Below are 20,667 nucleotides of genomic sequence, written 5' to 3' on the forward strand. Positions count from 1 at the left end.
GACCCTCTTCGTCACCCATGCTGGCCTCTTCTGGCTCTACACCTCTCCCAGTTGCCTTTGTGTGGCACCCAACTGCCTCTGCGCAGCTCCTAGTTACCTCTGTTTAGCACCCAACTACCTCTGCGTTATCTCTCTAGTACTAACTTTACCTCTCTGCAATGTATTCACTGCCCCTCACTGTTGATCACTGATTCACTTTTTCTTAACAACCCCGCTCTAGCAAAATGAATCACTGATCACTCTAGTGTGTTCTCCAACTGACCCTCAAGCCTCCTCTTATACTTTTCTCGTTGGTCCATCAACGGCCTAGATTAAATCTCTAATCAATGGCTAAGATTAGATTTGGCTTGATCCATGACTTTTGGAACCTTCTAACCTAGTTTTATATTAATACCCATTGATATTTTATTTCTCCTAAGTTTAGACTTAGGAACTCCATTAAAAATATTAATTATTTTAATATCTCTTAAACCGGTTAGAATCTGCCCAAACCATTTCTAAGTCTTGGGGATCTCATGTGCTTTAGCTTCTCCACCAATTTTCATGGCTAGAGCACATCCGATGCTACACAAAATCAACACTTGATGGAGTTAGAGATCATATAGTCTCACACTTAAAAGCCAAGAATATGGCCCAAGAAATTTAAGATGCTCTCAGAGAACTATACCAAAATCCTTCTGAGAATTGAAAGATGTTCTTGAAGGAGAAGTTGAGAACCACTAGGATGCAGAAGGGAGAGGCAATTACCCCATACCTTACTAGGATTCAGGATATTCAGAATGAGTTGTCTGCAGTGGGAGAGATGCCACAAGAAGTTGAACTTATGCATGTAGCCATCAATGGTTTCTCCAAGGAGTGGGCTACATTCATCCAAGGTATCACTGTTAATCTAGGTTGTCATTAATGTCAATTTTCCATTGGTAAATATTATTGACATGCCGGAGGATGATTATAACTCATGTTTGATAAAGATGTCAAGACACCTTGATGATCTAAAAGATCTTGATGAAAAACACATAATGACATAATAAACCTCTGATAATGTGAAGCCAGAATCCTTGATGACCTTATGTCTGGTGATCTAATAATGGAAGACTACATGATGTAGCATATGTTTGACAACATATCATTTATGATATGGTGACCCTATGATGAAGAAGGCAAGGACATGTTGAAGAAGGCAAATGACCCTACCTCCAATTCTGCACCAATAAATGACCAGTCACATTAAAAATATTTTTTACTACCTTAGAGGCAGAATTTCTCTATGAGACCTTCACCATCCTTTAGAGCATATTTTTAGCTTTCCAATGAGCTATTACTTGGCCCGAAACTCCAAGTAGTTTGAAAGTTATTGATTTTACAAGTTAAAGTTATTTACCTGCCTAGTAAGCGGACCTGAACAAGCCTAGTCATGTCGGCTCACCTAAAAAGACATGACTGTCCATATGCTCAAACGACTATAAATATAAACCTAATGCATTCAGATAAGGGCAAGATTTGAAGTCTGCTACTCGGTGATAATTTTAGGGAAAACGAAAAACGCAGTGAGGAAGCTAAGGAGGACAAGGATCAATAGAGTTTCATGTAGTATCTCTCAAGCTCGGATTAGTGGCATGAGAAGCCTGGATTGCAGTCCTGTAATCATCAACTATCTATGATATCTGACCTATGGACAAGTAAGCACCTCGGACTGCAAGAATAGAAGCTCAGACTTGTTCCTTGATTACAGTACCACAGACCTGTAGTTCTAAAATTTTGGGTCTGTAACAGTTCTGCCACTACAGGGATAGATCTTTTTTTTGGAGCTCAGACTTGACAAATTCTGGATTGTATCTCTTCAGCTCAGATCTGTGGTGTAACCAGACCTGTGGTTGGACTCTTCTCGGTCAGAGGTAAGTACAGTTACACCTTTCTAGCTCGGACCATAGTGGTTAGGACAACTAACTTGTGAAAAAGATATAAAGAGTTATTGGTTGGGCAAACTTCAGTGGTCAAGTTACCTTTTTGGAGGTTGGACCTGTGAACTAACATCTGCATAGAAACTCGGATCAGTCAACACTTGATACCTCGGACCTGTGTGTAGAAGGACCAGAGCTTGTAAGTTTGGAACAACACTTCAGATCTCTGATTGAAGGCTCGGACCACAGTCCTGTAGCTGCTTCTCTCTCCTTCGGTCCTGTGGAAACCGGATTAGTAAACAGCCCTCATCTCTTCAGCTCATATTTGATTGCAGTGGGCAGAGATCAGTTCTTTGGAGGCTCGAACACCTTGAAGACAGCACTGTGAAGCTCAGTTTTAAGCCTTGAGGTGTGTAGTTCGATTTATTGAAGATTTAGTCTTAGGCTTGGACAGCAATTTTATGGTGCCTTGAATTGCGAGTCTGCCCAGAAGCTATTACAGAGACTCCAATTGTAGACCTGTAGCTTACCATTGTTAGGACAGTTACACTTGGAGACAGACCTTCAAGATCAAGTGTCTAGGCTCTGACATGTGGTGTGTTGAACAGTCACTCATCTATTGATACTCAGAACAGTGGACAGTCACAAGCTCAACTGTAGTAGCTCAGAGCTCAGACTATATCACAATCACTTAGACTAGTGGGTGAAGAGGTATTTGAGGAGCTCGAATCTTGGACAAGACCTGCAAGATCAGTGAAGTCATTGGAACCCTTGAAGAAAGTCTTGGGGCAGCTTATTTAAGACCTCAAAGCATCCTTGAAGAAAGTTTGGAAGAATATTTGAAACAGTTGAAGCTTTGTGAAGACATATCTTGGAGCTGACATTTTGAAGGCACCCTTGGAGACATGATGCTTTGCTGAAGCCCTCATGGAGTAACTTTGGAGATCTTTGCTTGGGTAATATGAAGAGCAGTGGTGACACCTTCTAAGAAGACAAGGTTGTCATTTATAAAGTGATTTGGAGGAAGCATTGCAGAAGATAGACAGGGCTCGTTGAAGAAGATATTGGGATCCGTGAAGAATCATTAAACCTATCTTGACGAATTGAAGCTGAGAGTTGGAGCCCTTGAGATAGGTGCCTCATAGAGACAAGGTTGGTGCCTTGGAAGACAGGGTTGGAGCCCCTAGAGGATAGGAGTCCTCACGAAACCAGGTTGGAGCCTGTACCAGAGATAGGGTTGGAGCCCTACACATTATTGTATTGAATTTATTGTAAAGAAGAGAGTAATAAAAGTATTTATTTTTATTGTTCATTTTGTGTTCTAATTATAAGTGATCTAACTAGTAAAAATAACAATTGAAAAGGAATACTGATTCAACCCCCCTCTTAGTATTTCCAATAATCACTAGATGAGATACGCTACCTGGATGAGATCGTTTGTGTTCAAATTTAACACAGGAGGAGATGCGACTTGCTCTAGTCATGAGTAGTCTTAGTGGCAGCAAAAAAGGATCAAAGACTGTGAAGGAGGAGGAGAATGTAGCCCTTGCATCGAAGGGGAAGGCAAAGAAAGGTTCCAGTCAGGGACAAGGCTCGCAAGGGGGTGAGAAGAAGAATGATTTGTCGAAGATCAAGTGCTTCAGGTGTGGTGAGTTTGGTCACTACAATACTTCACTCGTTATTCTTTTTCGTGAAGTGAAGAAAGAAGAGTGTCCTCAGAGGAAGAAGGAAAAGAAGGAGAAGCAAGAGCAGGCAACAGCTTCGACAAAGATAGATCAGTTGTCCTCCAGGTCAGAGGAAGATTTTGCTTTGTATGCAGTTATACCTCCAGGAGAGAGGTGGGGAGACATTGGGCTCTAGGCTCCAGAGTTGCACAAGGCTGGGCAGGGTCCATCGAGGTAATTATCAGATAGATGTTTCCTCTAGGATCATACCCTTGCTACAGGGGCCCACAGTAATGAGTAGAAAATGGATCAGTGTCAGATGGCACAGTCAGATCTTGAGGAACAGTTGCAGTACTAGTTGTAGTCAGATGCTGAGGAGCATAGTGCAGTGAAAACAGACTCAGTGGATAGTGCGGAGGCTGGTAACAGTTAGTGAATCAGGAGATAGTTACAGTCCATAGATACAGTCAGTTTAGTATTTTTGGATTTCAGTTGCAGCAGTGACAACATGAGATCAGTGGTAGTGCAATGGCAGAGTTGGCAGCAGTATAGTAGTACAATGCGGTGTTAGTAGCAACACATATGCAAGGTGATTCAGCTATAGTGTGGCAGATGAATCAGAGTTGCGTAGTAGTTGGTGGATAGTGCCAGCTAGTCACAGATGTCAGTGATTAGCAGCGCATATGGAGGATGTTATGGTAGAGAACACCTTCCTCTCTAAGAGGGAGTTAACTTTTGTAACATCGTATGGTGTTCTAGATTCAAACTTTGTGGAGAGGCTAAAACACATGAGATCTCCAAAACCCATAAATTGTTTCTAGAAATTCCACCTAGAGACAGCTCAATTAAATTAATTGATCGATAATTAAAAATGCCTAAGTCTAACTTAAGGAAATCGATTAATTTATGGGAATTAATTGAGAAAGGTGAAATTTCTTGAAAAACTCACATGGATCAACTCAAAGATGATTTCAGCCATCGATAAGACTTAATCCTGGCCATTGGTGATCCAACTGGATATTTTAAGAGGGGGTCAATGGGGTTGGAGAAGAACACACTTGAGGTCGAGTTCCTTAGCAGAGATCGAGCTTCTCATTTGCAGTGATTCAACATTGGAGAGTTCAAGCCAGAGAGGCGATGCAGAGACAGTGAGGCCAGAGGAAGATTTCCAGTTCTGATGAGTCAAGAGAGAAGGTCGTGCCATTTTCCAGGAGGTTTTGCAAGGACTACACATATGCCTCATGAAGGCAATTCGATTTGACTAGAGTTGAGGTCGTTTCAGATTCCAGAGGCTATGACTATTTCCCAAAGGGCAGGAGAGATGCTTCCTGAGTTAGCGACAGGCAAGACGACTTGAGCAACAGAAGATCTGGGCAGTGCTAGTTACATGCTGCATAGAGGATTCTCAAAATTTCTCACTGCTACATATTAATAAAACCCTCATCTTCTGCACTGATATTCCCACATTGGGTTTTTCCGAGAAAAATTGTCCAAAAATAATTGTGTCGATTTTATTGTGTGTGCATTAGTATTTTTACAGTCTCCAGCATTTTATTTTCCGCAGTGTTTTTAATGGTGAAAATTGCAATTGTGATTTTATTCATTATTTGTCATAGCAAATAAACTGCGTTTACTTTTTAATCAGTTGAATGAATAATTTCCAGTTGCTACAATAGATGAAAAAGATTACACACTTGCCTTGTTGTCTCATGGTTAACTTTACCACTCTTTCATTTTTAATTGTTGAAATTTTCTTTTGTATAACTACTTAATGATATGAAATGTTATTGAAGCTAATTAATCATTCGAAGTAGTTATTTGTTGAAGGAAATTAATTTTCTAGTTTCTGTGAACCCTAGAAATATCAACAGTGAGTAATTTCACTCCAGCTTTGGAGGATGTGAGTGGAAAAACTCAATTGATTATTTATCGCTGAAAAGTGAAAATAATTAAGTAACAAAAACACTATAGAATGATGTTCTTACTAACCAGATCCCAAGGGTTTAAGTCTAAGTTTGTTACATTCCCCATGGGGGTATGGAATTTGCATGAAGAAAGAGGAGAGAGAAGATAGAAGAATAGAGAGAGAAGAAGAGGCAAATTGCCTTGTTGGACTTCTGATTTTGAAAACAATTTATAGGTGCCTTGTTGGACTTCTGTTAGACTCCATTAGGCATGGAGTATTCATTCCCTACTAAATACATCTGAGCATGTAACAATCGGCATCTTCTGTCACTCATGGTTTGTCTCTGTCAAACACCAACATATTATGTTGCCCTCAGTTTGACAAGTGATGACCTAGGGATTCCCTTCTTCCTCCTTCATGACACCAGCTCCATTACTCCCCATCACATTCCTTTTCATCTATTTTACTCCAAGGCACTTGTCACTTCTCTAAAGTATGTAATTGTTGCTCTATTGTAATAAAATACATCCAAAGTAACAATTTTGTAGTGCATGCCAAGCAAGTTTGAGTTGGCTATGAACCAATCTTATTTTTGCTTTCTTGCTTAGAAGCAGATAAGACTTTTCCTCTATTGTTTGTAAGTTCTCCTTCTTGGCAATTGCTAGTTTTGCATGTATTTTCTTTCTGCAAATTAGTTTATATTATTGGTGGGTAATTCAGTGACTTCGAAAAGAAATGTGAACCCTTGAAACAAGCCTGCTAATTTTGCTGAACTTGACAAGGTATGATTGTCATTTGCATGGCTTGGACATCTTTTATTTGGGTAGTTGGGCATGTTGTTCACTTAGTTGTGTGAGATTACTATCATGCTTTGAAGGCTAGAGAATCGACATCTATAAACTATCCGTTTTCCTTAATGATTCTAAACTTGCTAGAATGGTATGGGTGAACCTATTGTGTACTGTTGTAATTAAGAAATTATGCTAATCAGGTAAGGTTAATAAAATCTTTCTTTGATTGATTTATTTTTTAAATACATTTTATTTATTTTCTTCTTCTGTTAATATTGGTGGTGGGTGAAATTTTCAGTCATAAGAAATGCCATTAGGATTTAAAAACATGTATGCTACGTTTGACTACATGGAGGCCAATGTTATTTGTGAACAAATGAATCTTTATCATTTTCTGAAATATGCCTCTTTTACTTTAGAAATATTATTGAATGTCTTAGTTTACACTCACCTACCATCTAATCATTTTATGTTGCTTAATTATTTAACTCTCTTATGCTTGTGCTAATAAATACAGTTCTAAGTAAACTATTGTGCTATAGGCAAGAACTGATGGAAGAAGTATTTAAGAGTGGGAAATTCAAGGAGAAATTTAAGGGCTTCACTGGTATGATTCCTAACTCTGAGCAGGAAAATTTACGTTAGTTTGAGTTGCCTGTTTATGATTTGCTTTTCATCGTTTTGTGAACCTCATTGTGGAAGGTGTGTATGATGTGGAGTTCATTTTCTAATCATTCATCTTGAATCTCTTAGAATGTGCAAACTAATGCATTTATGCAATTATAATATAGATTTGGTTACGATAGGGACATGTAGTATTTGATTGGAATTGCATTTTATACAAGTAATGTTAGAGCTATTTCCCATGGGTTACGTAGGTACATGTCATATTTGATTGGAATTGCATTTTATGCATGTAAGTATCGTTAGAGCTATCTTTCATGGAATTTTAAATACAATACATGTTCTAGATCTAGATTGGCATAAATTAGAATAAAAGCCCATAATAGAGGTACCCAAAGGGTTTTATCTAATCCGATATCCTTATACATGGGCATATAACCAAAGGGCCAAATGACTATGTCAAATATAAGTCAATCCATATTCTTCAGCCATGAAATGAAAAACAAAATATTGTGTGTTCTAAATTTATATCTAACGGTGAATCTAAGAGTAATCTTCAAATATTATGTACAGTAAAACGTTACTCTCTAATCAAAAGTAACCTAAATTCTCAAATTCCACATTCGTTATCATCCCAAGTATTATAATACACATTTGTGTTGAATTTTCCTTACACCCTTAGATTTGGTCTATGGCTAACCAAGCACACAAACACACTAGTAGTATTCAACCAAACAACTTTAAACAATGAAAATGTGACAATAGTGAATCAATAAAATACACAAATTTATATATGGCCATGTTGCCACCTCACTTGCACACTTGGTTAATGTGGGAAAAATCCTTAACACCACAAGGTGTGACCTGGTGGCAAACCAAGAGATGGGGCTGTCACCTATTCTTAACTGTCTCCGTTAAAGCTAAGGGAGGTGGTCCCTAAATGAAGGTTAGTGAGTGAGATGTGAGTTTCTAGGAGACTAAAGTTAGTGGAACTACTTCAAGATATGAGCAAGCCTGTATCTACATGAGCAATATAAAAATGTATGTTCAATGATAATCAATGCAATATCCAAGAGATAAGAATGTAAAATGGTGCCTTGTAAATAATTGCTCAAATGAAATAATAAATACTTGCTCAAATGGACATTCAAAGTAAAATGACAAGTAGTCTCGCAAAATAGAACAATGTTTGATGAAATATGAGATATCACTTGCGAGATACAAATGGAATATTGTATTTGTAATGAAATGTTCAAGTAAAATTTAATATCATTACATGATTATAATCATAAATATCAAGCATATGTGATAGCAATTTGGCAAGTAAAGTAAAGATGGCAAGATTGAAATCCACACTACTTGCAATATGATACTTTGAAGGAAAGACAACTTGAACTTGCAAATGAGATTCAATGGATGCAAAAGTATTACTTGCAAAATATAAGTAGGTGTTGCACTTGCTAAAGGAAATACTCAACAACAAAAGATAATAACATCAATAGATAATAAGGCCATCCATTATGACAAGTACATGAGATAAATAAATTTGCAAGTAAATTTTAAGTGCTCTAAAGTGAGTGAATTAGAATGATATGCAATCTATCTAATGTAAGGTGCAATTATCTTGGTTAATTTTACTCTATATGCCTATTCTAAAGTGAGAGATTTTGATGCAGGAAAATTTTCAATTTTCCCACAAATTCACCTTCTCTAGATCACACAACAAATCACTTCATCATCAAGTCCTTAATTTGTTCTGCAAAATTATTTTATATAAAAACCCTACTTCATTTACTGTGAATGCTAGAGCATGCACAAATTATAACTATTATCAATCACATAGATACACCAGACAATTTGTGAACATAATGAAAATTCCTTTCATTAATAAAATCATGTACATACAATTACAGAAGTATTCATTCCTCTCTTGACTAAATATAACTTTAGAAGAAAAATAGATTTTCCTGGATCCCTAAGTCACTCTCTGATTTATTCCCTAAAGATCTCATGATTTATTCACTAAAGCTCTCATGATTTATTCCATAAATATCTTATACTTTTCAAGGCAACTTTACTTTTTCCTTATGGAAAAATCTCTCCTATCCATATTTCCAAAACTAATCATATCCTAACAACCATGTTTTTCTAGAGCTTTTGGAAATCCCAGAGATATTCCAATTCATATCAGTTTTCATAAAATCATAGGGAAATAGATCTAATGAATAATACAATCAATTAGAAAGACCCATACTCTAGTCAAAATACACTTTTGACCTGGAAAGTTGGATGCCCCTACATCAAACTCCCAAGGTGAAAACAAATCATGGTCTTCTAACCATGTGTTGATGAAGCATGTCTTCCTGGATCCCAGACTTTGTTTTGCAACTGATCCTTCTCTTTGTCATATTGTAGCTACTTTGTTTTCATCTTCTTCATTCTTCCAGGCTTCCAAATTTTATGTTGTAATTTTCCTCCTTCTTTGTTGATATATACTTTCTCCACCATATGCAAGATGTTATCCTTCATTCTGCACTAAATACCTCTTCTATTAAGTCTTCCTCAACATCAACTTCCTGATTTCCTCTATTTCCTCATCCAACATGTTCTCTCGCTGGCACAAGTCACTCGTTCCTTGCTGAAATTTGTTGTTATCCTCCGCTAAATCATCAAGATACCAATTGCTACTATCTTCCACCACTCTATGTATTTTTTGCTAGAACTCATCATCGTTGTTGCGCCCTTGTTGCTGCATTTTTTCCATAGGAAACTCATTCTTATCATCTCTTGGACCGCTACAATTCACTATACTCTATGTTCTTGGATTTTTTAACCAATTTTCTAAAAACTTCAATTCAGCTGCAATGTTTTCCATGCTTACTCCTTTCCAATCCTGCACGTCTTCTTTTAATGATTTTTGTACTTCATTAATTGAAGTATTTCCAGGCCCTTTCAAAGTTCCCAGTGTATTTTCATTACCTTCAAACACAAACCAATTGTCAATTTTGAAAATATGAGACCCTGAAGTCATTTTTGTTCCCTCCATTATACTTTCCTCATGCAGCACTAAAACTTCCAAGCTGCCCATCAAATCTTCATCCACTATAACAACTTCATCATTGATATCCACACACGTGTTTATCAACCTTAGGTTTTTCTTCCATGGTTGCATTTGCCCATGGCACATAGCCTTCATCTTGACTATCCTTTGTCTTCCTTCCAACCTGTATAACGTTACTTAAAGGTTTTTCTTCCATGGTTGCATTTGCCCATGGCACATAGCCTTCATCTTGACTATCCTTTGTCTTCCTTCCAGCCTGTATAACGTTACTTAGTGAATGTTCTTCCTCTCTGCACATAACAAAATCATTGCTCTATCCTTCATCTAGAACAAATCCTACATTCATACACCAATTATTAAAATCAGAATCAGTATGGCCTTTATCTTCTGTCAATATCTCGGCCATCACTTGTTGTGTTGATCAGTGGTTGTCATTGATGTCAAGCCAAGTAGCACCAGGGGCTACCTCGATCTTGCAAGGGCATTTTGACTTGACAACTTACTCTATTTTGAGTCAAGGATTTTCTAGATGGTTTCTACTCATCGAGATGTTTCCGTTGATATATGGCACGCCAAGTAATTCTTCACAGTTTGAGAGATATTCCTATTTGAAGTTAGTAACCCCAGTTAGTGGGCTAAAACCCTATGGGGTTGTGGCATGGCACTCAAAATTGGTTGTGGTCATTGAATAGTCAATAATTAATAATTCGTTTTTCCCCCTAAAATCCCTCCAACGTTCACTTGTTGAGGACCCTCTCAACTCAAGACATTCATATAAATAATGACCCTCATATCCTCCTATAGTAGGGATTTCGTGGCTTCAAACAAGTGAACGTTGGGAAAATCGTCATAACTTTCTCTCTGAGCATTGGATTCAAATTTCATAAATAGTCATAGAAAGAGGACAAACTGTAGTTTGTTGAGTAGTGTTTTCAGGACCTAAGGTCAGAAAAGTGACATGTGGCACTTCGTACAAATTCGCTCTATTGAACCAGTGTATAATCAGGACATTGTGGGAGATTGGTCATAACTCTTTCTTGAAGAATCTAATCTTAATCAGACCTGTGGAGTTGGAGAGAGGACTCAGAGGGCTACCACAAGAGGGAATTTCAAACCCTGGAGATTCGAAATTACATAGATACAACAGATTCAATATCGAGCTCCTAGAAGGCAAGAAAAAACATGCATTCAAGGATCCTTGCAGTAAGGACCACACATCAACAATCAAGGGTAAGTCTCCTACAACAAAGTATGTATAATTAGTGTTTAGATTTGAATTTTGAGTATCATCTCTGACATATGTTTTTGCAGGACAATGTAAGTATATACAATGTCTCAGTTATATCTCTATGTCTCTATATGTCACAATTAGTTTTTCGGATGTCCTATTCTTGATATTACACTTTTATGCTACATATTCTTGATGCTACACCAAGTTTGTTAAATCTATATGATGTTGTAAGTTCATGTTACTTGTCTTGTCATAGTTGATGGAATGGTCTTTGTTGTTGTACTTAGAACTTGGTCCACCACAAGTCTAGGGTCTGTCATCAGTGTTTATTATATATATCTTTAGGTCAGTTTTGGATATAGTCTTGCATAGAGTCCAGACCTATATCAAGAGTGGGAGTCTTTTTCTATTGCTGCAACAAGTCAACAACAAAAGTGACAAGCACACTTCAAGTACGCATTGTAATTTTAATTTGTATTTATTCATTATTATGCACTTACATGTGTTTTGCAGGCAGAGGTAAGTTGAAGGGTATTTTCTTTTGTTTTGGGATTGGTTTCGCCAGGCAAATTTTGCATGCAGGTAGAAGAAGATTCAAGTACAACTTCAAGCAAGAATTCAAGAGCAGCAGTATCAAATCAAAAGAAGCATTGCAGCGGGACATCCTTTGAAGACATGATAGCCATCCATATATTGTGAAGAAGTGTCAAGGCCAAGAGTCATCATTTTAAAGTTGTAAAAGAGCCATTTGTAAAAGTGTCATTAGTGGAAGGGTCATTATTGTAAAAGAGTCAATCTACCTAGAGTCGAAAAGGCATTATTGGGAGGTATAGGATTCTCTATTGGGATGATGTCATGCTTGGGTTGCAGGTCATAGTGTGATTGGGTGTTCGGTCAAAATCATTGTAAATCATATTGTATCGTGGATCATTGTCCCTGGAACAGGAGTCCACACTTTTGTATTTAATTTTTGTCTCTATAGGGTGGTAGGGTGGTGCTAGGGCGAGTTGTGGCTCACTAGGTTGTTGGGGCATCCATTCAGTTGATTACTGAAGAAACCAGGGCATTGGGGCATCCTTCCGGTGAGAGCTAGAGAATAATGCTTTTCTAGAATTCTAGGAAGTTGTTGCTTTCATTTCATTTGGGGCTGAAGATTAAAGAATTTATTAGAAAAGCGTTCAATGGTTTTTGACCCAGAGGGGGTTTTCCACCTAAAATTCTTGTGTCTATTGTGTTCTTTTATTTACTGTTATTACTGCATAAACATTAATAATAATTGAAGATTAACTAATGCTCTGAAAAGATTTTAAAGTGCTAATTGCTAAGGAATATTGATTCAACCCCCCCCCCCCCCCCCCCTCCCCTCAGTATTTCCAACATGTTGACTGTCTAAATTCTTTGTGATATTCTCAAAAGGTTTCATCTTGTTATCTTCATCACTATCATCCTCTCCAAGGATGGATCCTTGTTCAAGTGCACAAATGCACACATTCATCTCAGTTATCTGGAGTTTTTATGCTTCTCTTAACAAAACTTTCAGCTTGTGTTTATGTCTTCTTGCAATCAATTGCTTGACAAGCCATCTAGTTGTCCTCTTCATTACCCATCCATGTTTTTTATTCTGTAGCAGCTCCATCAGCACATTAAGTCGTGCCTTCATTTCAACGATCTCTTTCTCAAACTCTTCATCATTCATTTTCCTGTGGCTTACCCTTGAACCTTTACTATGACTATCACCTGCCATTTTCCTTTCTCCCTTTGTGAACTTTCACCTTGTTCACCGTGCACTACAACAAAGTCAACACCTTACCAAGCTACCTCCAAACCTGGCCAATGGTTCACTCCTCTTGAACCTTCCTGAGCACTCCTTGCTCCTTTGGCTTCTGCACACACTTACTCGCTAAGAACTTTTGTTGTCTTCTTCTTGGCTGTAAGGTTCTCTTGCCACATTGCTACCTCTTTGTTGCTACCATACATTAATTAATTGTTAAAAAACACAAGACCAATAACTTGTCAGATCTTAATAGTTCTACTCTTTCGTCCTTTGCATAAGCTCCTATGTGTTATGTTCCTACAAGAAAACCTTCTCATTCATATCTATATTTCTCAAAGACCATATCCTTGCTCTGATACCACTTGATGCAGGAAAAAATTCAATTTTCCCACAAATTCACCTTCTCTAGATCACACAACAAATCACTTCATCATCAAGTCCTTAATTTGTTCTGCAGAAGTATTTCATATAAAAATCCTACTTCACTTACTATGAATTCTAGAGCATGCACATATCAGAACTATTATCAATCACATAGATACAACAGAAAATTTGTGAACATAATGAAAATTCCTTTCATTAATAAAATCATGTCCATACAATTACAAAACAATTACAAAAGTATTCATTCCTCTCTTGGCCTAATCTCACATTCTTTTGGCCATTAGCTTTTCCCTTAGGCTTAAATTGACTAAATATAACTTTAGAAGAAAAATAGATTTTCCTAGATCCCTAAATCACTCTCTCATTTATTCCCTAAATCTCTCATGATTTATTCACTAAAGCTTTCATGATTTATTCCAAAATCTCTCATTCTTTTCAAGGAAACTTTTCTTTTGCCTTATGGAAATATCTCTCCTATCCATATTTCCAAAACTAATCCTATCCTAACAACCACGATTTTCTAGAGCTTTTGGAAATCCTAAAGATTTTCCAATTCATATGAGTTTTCATAAAATCATAGGGAAATAGATCTAATGAATAATACAATCAATTAGAAAGACCCCTACTCTAGTCAAAATACACTTTTGACCTGGAAAGTTGAAAACTCCTGCATCAGATTCTCCCTTCAACTTCTTAACAAGGGGTAAAGATTGGGGTGACTTGTAAGGAAGAGGGGTTCGATGAGGCACTAAGTTTGTTGTTAACGATACCCTTCCCCTAATCCTTACAAATCATGTGTCCCGTCGTTCCTACAAGGGGACAAAGCCGCCTTCATAACTGCAGGGTCACACACTTTACCTTACTCTATACCAAATGGAAGAAATTTTCAAGGAAATTTTTGCCCTATTATGTCTATATCAGTGTTATCAGAACCGGATTGGAACCATTGGAACCGGCCGGTTCGGCCATTTTTGGCCGAAAACTAGTACGAAACGGGCCTCCGAACTGGCTTGTTCAGTATTGGTTTTGTGTAGTTTGACCTATGCAGACCAGCATAAGAATTTTGCCTTTTTTTTTATTTTTTTAGTTGGTTGGCCCACTTCTAATTCTCCCCTAGGCTAGCCTAATATTCAAGCCTATGGCCCTCAGCCTAATAATGAAGCCTATGGCTCTAGTATTATTATGCAATTCATGGTAATGTTAAATTATTAAAGTAAAAGTGACATTCTCCTTTGTCTTTCATTTTCATCTTTTTACTTAAATTTTTAACATTACGATGAAATGACTCGGGATGTTTGAGAGTGGTTCCAACCTCATTGGATTTCATATGGAGAAAGTAGAATTTTAGTTTTCAGCTAAAATCTAGGAGGCTTAACAGTTTTTCAGGATAATTATTAAGGAATTTAGACTTCTGTGATCCATAACATTGTTAGAAAATCTTCGGCAAAATCACATAATCAATCTTTTGTCGACGCGTTTCGAACCAACCAGTGTGGTTCATCGTCAGGACAAGCTGAAGACTAATCTGGTTAAGCTGGTTTAAATATAGTATGCAGAGATTCCAACGGCTATAATGCCAACGGCTAATTTTGACCAAAGGTCCAAGTCAAACCACAATTATATTATTAATATCCTTAAAAACCGCTAAAACAAATAAAATAGTTTATATATTAAGGGATTTCCTTTGTTACTGTAATAAAATCATCTATATAATTGGTAATTCAAGTATTATTAAATTAGTATTCTTGTTAAATCTTTAATATTTAGTTACAATAGGTAAATCCATAATTAAAGAATAAGTTTATTAATAATAGAATATAGTAAATTGTGTATTAATTTAATAATAATTGTTTAAATCTAAGGTCCAAAGATAACCCTTATTGTATTATTTTAATTAATTATATCAAATTAGCCAAAAATAATAATTTATGTTTATTAAAAGATCTATATAATATATAATCCCAAAGTTTATTGAATTAGTATTCTTGACAAATCTTTAATATTTAGTTACATTAGGTAAATACCTAATTAAAGTATAATAGAAAATTGTGTATTAATTAATTGTTTAAAGCTAATGGTCCAAAGGTGAACTCTAATATATTATTTTCATTAATTAAATCAAATTGGCCCATTCTAAAATAATTTATGTTTATTAAATAATCTATATAATTTATAATTACAATATTTCTAAATTAGTATTCTTGTTAATCTTTATTATTAAGTTACATTAGGTAAATACCTAATTAAAGTATGTTTATTAGAATATAGGTAAATTGTGTATTAATCTAATATTAATTGCTTAAAGCTAATGGTAAAAAATAAAATAATAATTTTTGTTTGTTAAATAATCTATATTATGTATAATTCCAATATTTTTAATTTAATATTCTTGTTTAATCTTTATTAATTAGTAACATTAGGTAATTACCATACTTAAAGAATATGTTTATTAATAATAGAATATCCAACAAATATAACTAACTTAAACTCACTCACTATTATAGGTATATCATATAATAAAATCAGATTATTATACATAAAAATAATAATTTCTTATTTATTATTTGACATAAAGGTCATTTTCCAACTATATCACTTTCTATAATTCATATTTAAGTAATATTAATTCACTAAAAAGATATCTATGCCACTTGGGTAAATAGATTATTACTAATAATTAAATATAAAAGCAATTAGTTAAAGGGAAATTCAAAAGGAATGCAAAAAAAGGAGATAAAAATCTAATCTAAAGGAAAATATCCCATAAAGGGCTTTATTCAACCTGCATACATGTGTCTTACGATCTTGAACTTTGAACCCCTCAGGTCATTCTACATAAGCTTCCTCTTTAAGCGAGCCATGCAAGAAAGCAATTTTGACATCCATTTGGTGTAGGCTCCATCCTTGCGAGGAAGCAAAGGCTATGATCGAATGAATGGTGGTATATCGGGCAACTGGTGCAAATATCTCATCATAGTCTACTCCTTCCTTTTGAGAGAAGCCTCGAGCAACAAACCTGGCCTTGAACTTTTCAACACTCCCATCAGCTCCATGTTCGATTTTGTAAAGCCATTTTGAAGTGACCACTAACTTGTCATTGGGTCTAGGAACTACATCTCAGACATCATTCTTCATGATCGACTCATATTCTTCATTCATCGCATCCTTCCAGACTTGGTGTTTCTCGGCTTCTTCGAATGTACGTGGCTCAAATTGTACAACGGTACTCATGACAGCTAAGTACCCTTGGTACCTGTTTAACTTCTTACTTTCACAAAATCTCCCCTTCGGTGCAATATGTCTCTTAGCATCTTCAAGAGTATCTTTAAGCCACAATGATTCACCATTTTTTATTCATCCTAGGGGGATGATTCACCATTTTTGGAATAAAAAAGTAAAAAGATTAAAATATAATAAAATAATAAAACTAATTTTTCAACTTGTATTTTCAACTTATTTCCGTAAGGTTTTACTCAAATTTTGAGCTGGAGTACTCGTTGGATGCAAAATTGAATTCTTCATCCAAGGAGTACCCATGTTGCATACTTTCGATGAACCCTACTACAAGAAAAATGAGAAATACATGAAAAACGTGATTGCAATCAAATTCTGGAATCAAATTCTGCATCCAACAAATGTTTCCGCTCGAAATTTGCGTAAACCCATAGAGAGATAAGTTGAAAATATGAGTTGAAAAAAAAAATCTCTCTAAAATTTGATTATGTAATCAATCTTATTTTATTATTTCCACTATTATTTTATAATTTCCTTAGGAGGCCCATTTTAGACCTCAAAATTCCCCTAATGCCAATGATCCAATGTATCTGGATGAGAGGCGATGGTGAGGGTAGAAATAAGATAAAATTATTTTTTCTTTTCTATAACATTAATTTCTTCATGCCTAGAGTTTCTCGACTTCTTGGGAGGACAACGATTTCCATATCGAGCAGCTAGAGCATTCCTCTTTCCTTTGTTGTTGAACCTATTGTTCTTTTGATTGCTATTGTCTTTGTAGTTGTTGTTATTGTTGTCATCATCTCTTAGAGTATTCTTCTTGTGAGGACACTCTCTAGTGAAGTGGCCAAACCTATTGCAATTGAAGCATCTTCCTTTTCTTCCTTCTTTGAATCCTGACTTGAACCCTTGACCTTGTCTTTTTGGACCAGCATTGTTTTTCTTTTAGCATGAGCAGAGAAGGCAATAGGATTGTTTCCATTTGAAGGCTTGTCTCTTTCCATCATCCTTATTTTTTATTGAGTGCATCTAGCCAATAATTCATCAAATCCCAGAATCCTATCATTGTTGAGGATGGTAGTGTTAGACACATCCCATTCTCTTGTAAGGCCTCCAAGTGCAATAAGAGTGAACTCTCTAACACCAATAATTTCTCCAATAGATATAAGATCATTCTTGATTTCGGTAATCCTCATGAAGTAGGATTGAATGGATTCTCTTCTATCTATCTTGATGTCTTTCAACTTGTTCTTGAGAAAGAGAACTTGATTTTCATTGTTTACTTTAAACATCCCAACCAGCGTGTCATACATCTCCTTAGATTTTTCCAAATCGGAAATATAGGAAACCAAAGGCTTATGAATAGAATCAATAATAATTTTCTTAGCTTTAACCTCACCTTTCTTGTACTTTGTTTGTGCAACAGCGGATGCATTTGGAGGCTCTACTACTCTTCCTTTGACATAGTCCATAGCATCATTTTCTTCCAAAGTCAAATCTAGAGACATCTTCCATGCATGATTCCTTAAGCTTGTCCTCGGCTTTGAAGTAAGATGTATTCGTCATTGGGATTAGTTCCAAGTCTTGTCCAACAACTTCCCTTAGTGATTGCTTTTCCTCACTCTTTCTTGGGCTTTGTCTTCACCTGAGCTTCAATAGCATGTTAATTTTGTATAACAATGGTATGTTTTATGCTTAGCACAATTTGCTTCAATGTTCCTTTAGCATCCTAATGACAATTTCCTGTAGCATTCACATTAATTTAATCACATTGATAGTAAATGCAGATAGAACATAAAACATTTGCAAAAAACAAGCCCCAAGACAAAGGGACATCAAATTTGGCAGATACCAAGAAAAAACCCCAATGTGGGGAAAACCCTTTGATCAATTCTTCTTATTATTATTCAATAGTTCAACAAAGAGAAAGAGTACAAAAATGAAATTCACTTGCCCAATACACTATCAAATCAGCCCTGTAAAATTCTGTTGTCAACTGCAGTCAATTTCAGCCCTAACTAGAAAGTCAATGCTGGTCAAAACAGCAACAATTCTTCATCAATGCAGCTCGGTCCTCGTTGGTCAAACTCGGCCTAAAGAGGAGGTCAAATGCTGCCCAAAACAGTTCAGTGAAAGCCAGTCAAAGGAGAGAGAAAATCGGTTGTGATTTTTTGCAGTCAAAACAGAAGTCAATGTTAGTCAAACTGCCCCAAACACCTCGATTTTTGTGCCAATAAATGCAGCTTCAAGAGGGCGAAATTTTTCCCCTTAAACAATAGTCAAACTTGGTCAAAGAAGCCTTACTTAGTGTTGTTCAATGCTGTCCTGAAACTCTGAAATTCAGCCAGCAATTTAACCCATAAATTCGTCCTTCCATCCACGTGTGAGAGAGAGAGAGTTGATCTTCAAGTTGTACGAACCAACCATATTTGGAGAGAGAAGAAATGATGAGTGAGTGATGTCCAAATGAGTAGAGAGGTCACTCCTATTTATACAATTCAATGAGGGTGAAATCTCACATCTATTGGGCTTCATGAGCCTACATTACACTGAGGAAGACCTTAACAATTTTTGAATGAGAGAGAATAAATTCAAAATTCCATTTCTTCTTGTCCAAATGAGATGATCTTTATATCAAATTTGGACCTCTCGAAAAAATGAATCCAATGCAATAATCATCTCCATCATATGAGTTGTCCCAAGGTGGAATTTGGCCCTAGTTTCCAATTTTAACAAAAATTAACAGGAAACATTTCTTCCCATGCTTATTCATAAAACCCTAGGTCTAGTAAAAATCTTTCTAGGTCTTTCAAAGAGAGCAAAGAGCCTTTTGGAAGTGTTAAATTATTACATAGAACTCCTTTGAGAAGTCTTGTCTCATCTCCCAAAGTCTTGACCTTAGGCCTCTACCTATAATCATTGCAAATATCAAATCCTAGGTTTTGATCTTCTCACCCTAAGGTCTTTCTTGGAGAGTTTGTTAGCTTTTTTAAAGCATTGAGCCTTTATTATGTCTCTCCTTGAATGGGCTTTATGAAATCACTTCATACCTAGTTATTGACATCCATTTCAAGTGATTTCCTTCCTACCAGGACTCCTCCCATCCGTGAAAGTTCGTAAAGAATAGGGGACTTTGACTGAGGTGATAGTGGGTTAATGTCCCATTGTTGTCACTTAGTCTAGTAGTTTTCCCTTAGGCTTCCCTTCCTTAGGGCCTTGCTAGATTGTGTGGTAACAGGCACCATTCGGCAAGAGACTTAAAATCTAGTCATGTTGTTGAACACTAGCCTCGTAGGATGACTTCAATGGTTGATCTTTCAACAATGCTTTGATACCATGTTGAATTTTCTAAAATGTGTGCAGTAGAAAACAATTTGATAATTTGATAATTAGTACCTAATAATCTTCAAACATTTTATCTCATGCCTATGATATCATTGAGCAATTATACATAGAAAATCTCAACAGTAAATGTAGCGGAAACAGTAAATATCATAGAAAGACAAGCATGCACAATAGAGACAAAATTTTTAACCTAAGAAACCCAACCTTGAGAGAAAACCCATCAACTTTTCTTTTAGGAGAAATTAATCTTCAGCAAGGTTTACAAATCCAATTTGTCTAAAAATCTGTGACAATATCCAAGTCAAAAATACCAATCAAACTTGGTCAATCTTCAATGAGTGATCACTGGTCAAAACCAATTGAAACAGTAAAAATCAGCACTTTGTCAAATTGTTGTATGCGATCAACCAACACATGTGGCCCTATGGTTGGTCAGATTAAGGCCAAATCTGCACGTTCGGACTGTTGTCAAACCCTTGGTTAACTGTGGTCAAACCTTAGGTAAAATTGCTCGGTTAATGCAGGTCAAAACTTGGTCAAACAACCTGATCAAATCTCGGTCAAGTAGCTCAATCCATAGTGGTCAAACTTGCTTTTTCTCCTCACACGTGCAACCAAAAGAGAGATAAAAATAAAGAAAAGATGAACTCCAAAATCAGATTTCTCCTTGCTCAGGCTTGCTCTTGCTTGGGTGGAGAAAATGAAATGTCACGTCATCTATATATACTAGTCAAATGGGATGACATAACCCA

General features: G+C 36.2%; 1 protein-coding gene across 1 annotated transcript in view; it reads left to right on the forward strand.

Annotated features, from left to right (window-relative positions):
- Positions 1-20,667, forward strand: part of LOC149209415 (uncharacterized) — a 309,539-nt gene that overhangs the window by 252,773 nt on the left and 36,099 nt on the right. The window contains exon 8 of the mRNA XM_089396368.1: positions 6,805-6,869. Coding sequence (XP_089252494.1) covers positions 6,805-6,869 — 65 coding nt within the window. The remainder of the gene's footprint in view (positions 1-6,804; positions 6,870-20,667) is intronic.

The sequence above is a fragment of the Pinus tabuliformis genome, chromosome 1_2 (genome assembly GCF_031772625.1).
Source record: "Pinus tabuliformis cultivar Carrire ecotype Pingquan chromosome 1_2, CPIR1, whole genome shotgun sequence".
Lineage (NCBI taxonomy): Eukaryota > Viridiplantae > Streptophyta > Pinopsida > Pinales > Pinaceae > Pinus > Pinus tabuliformis.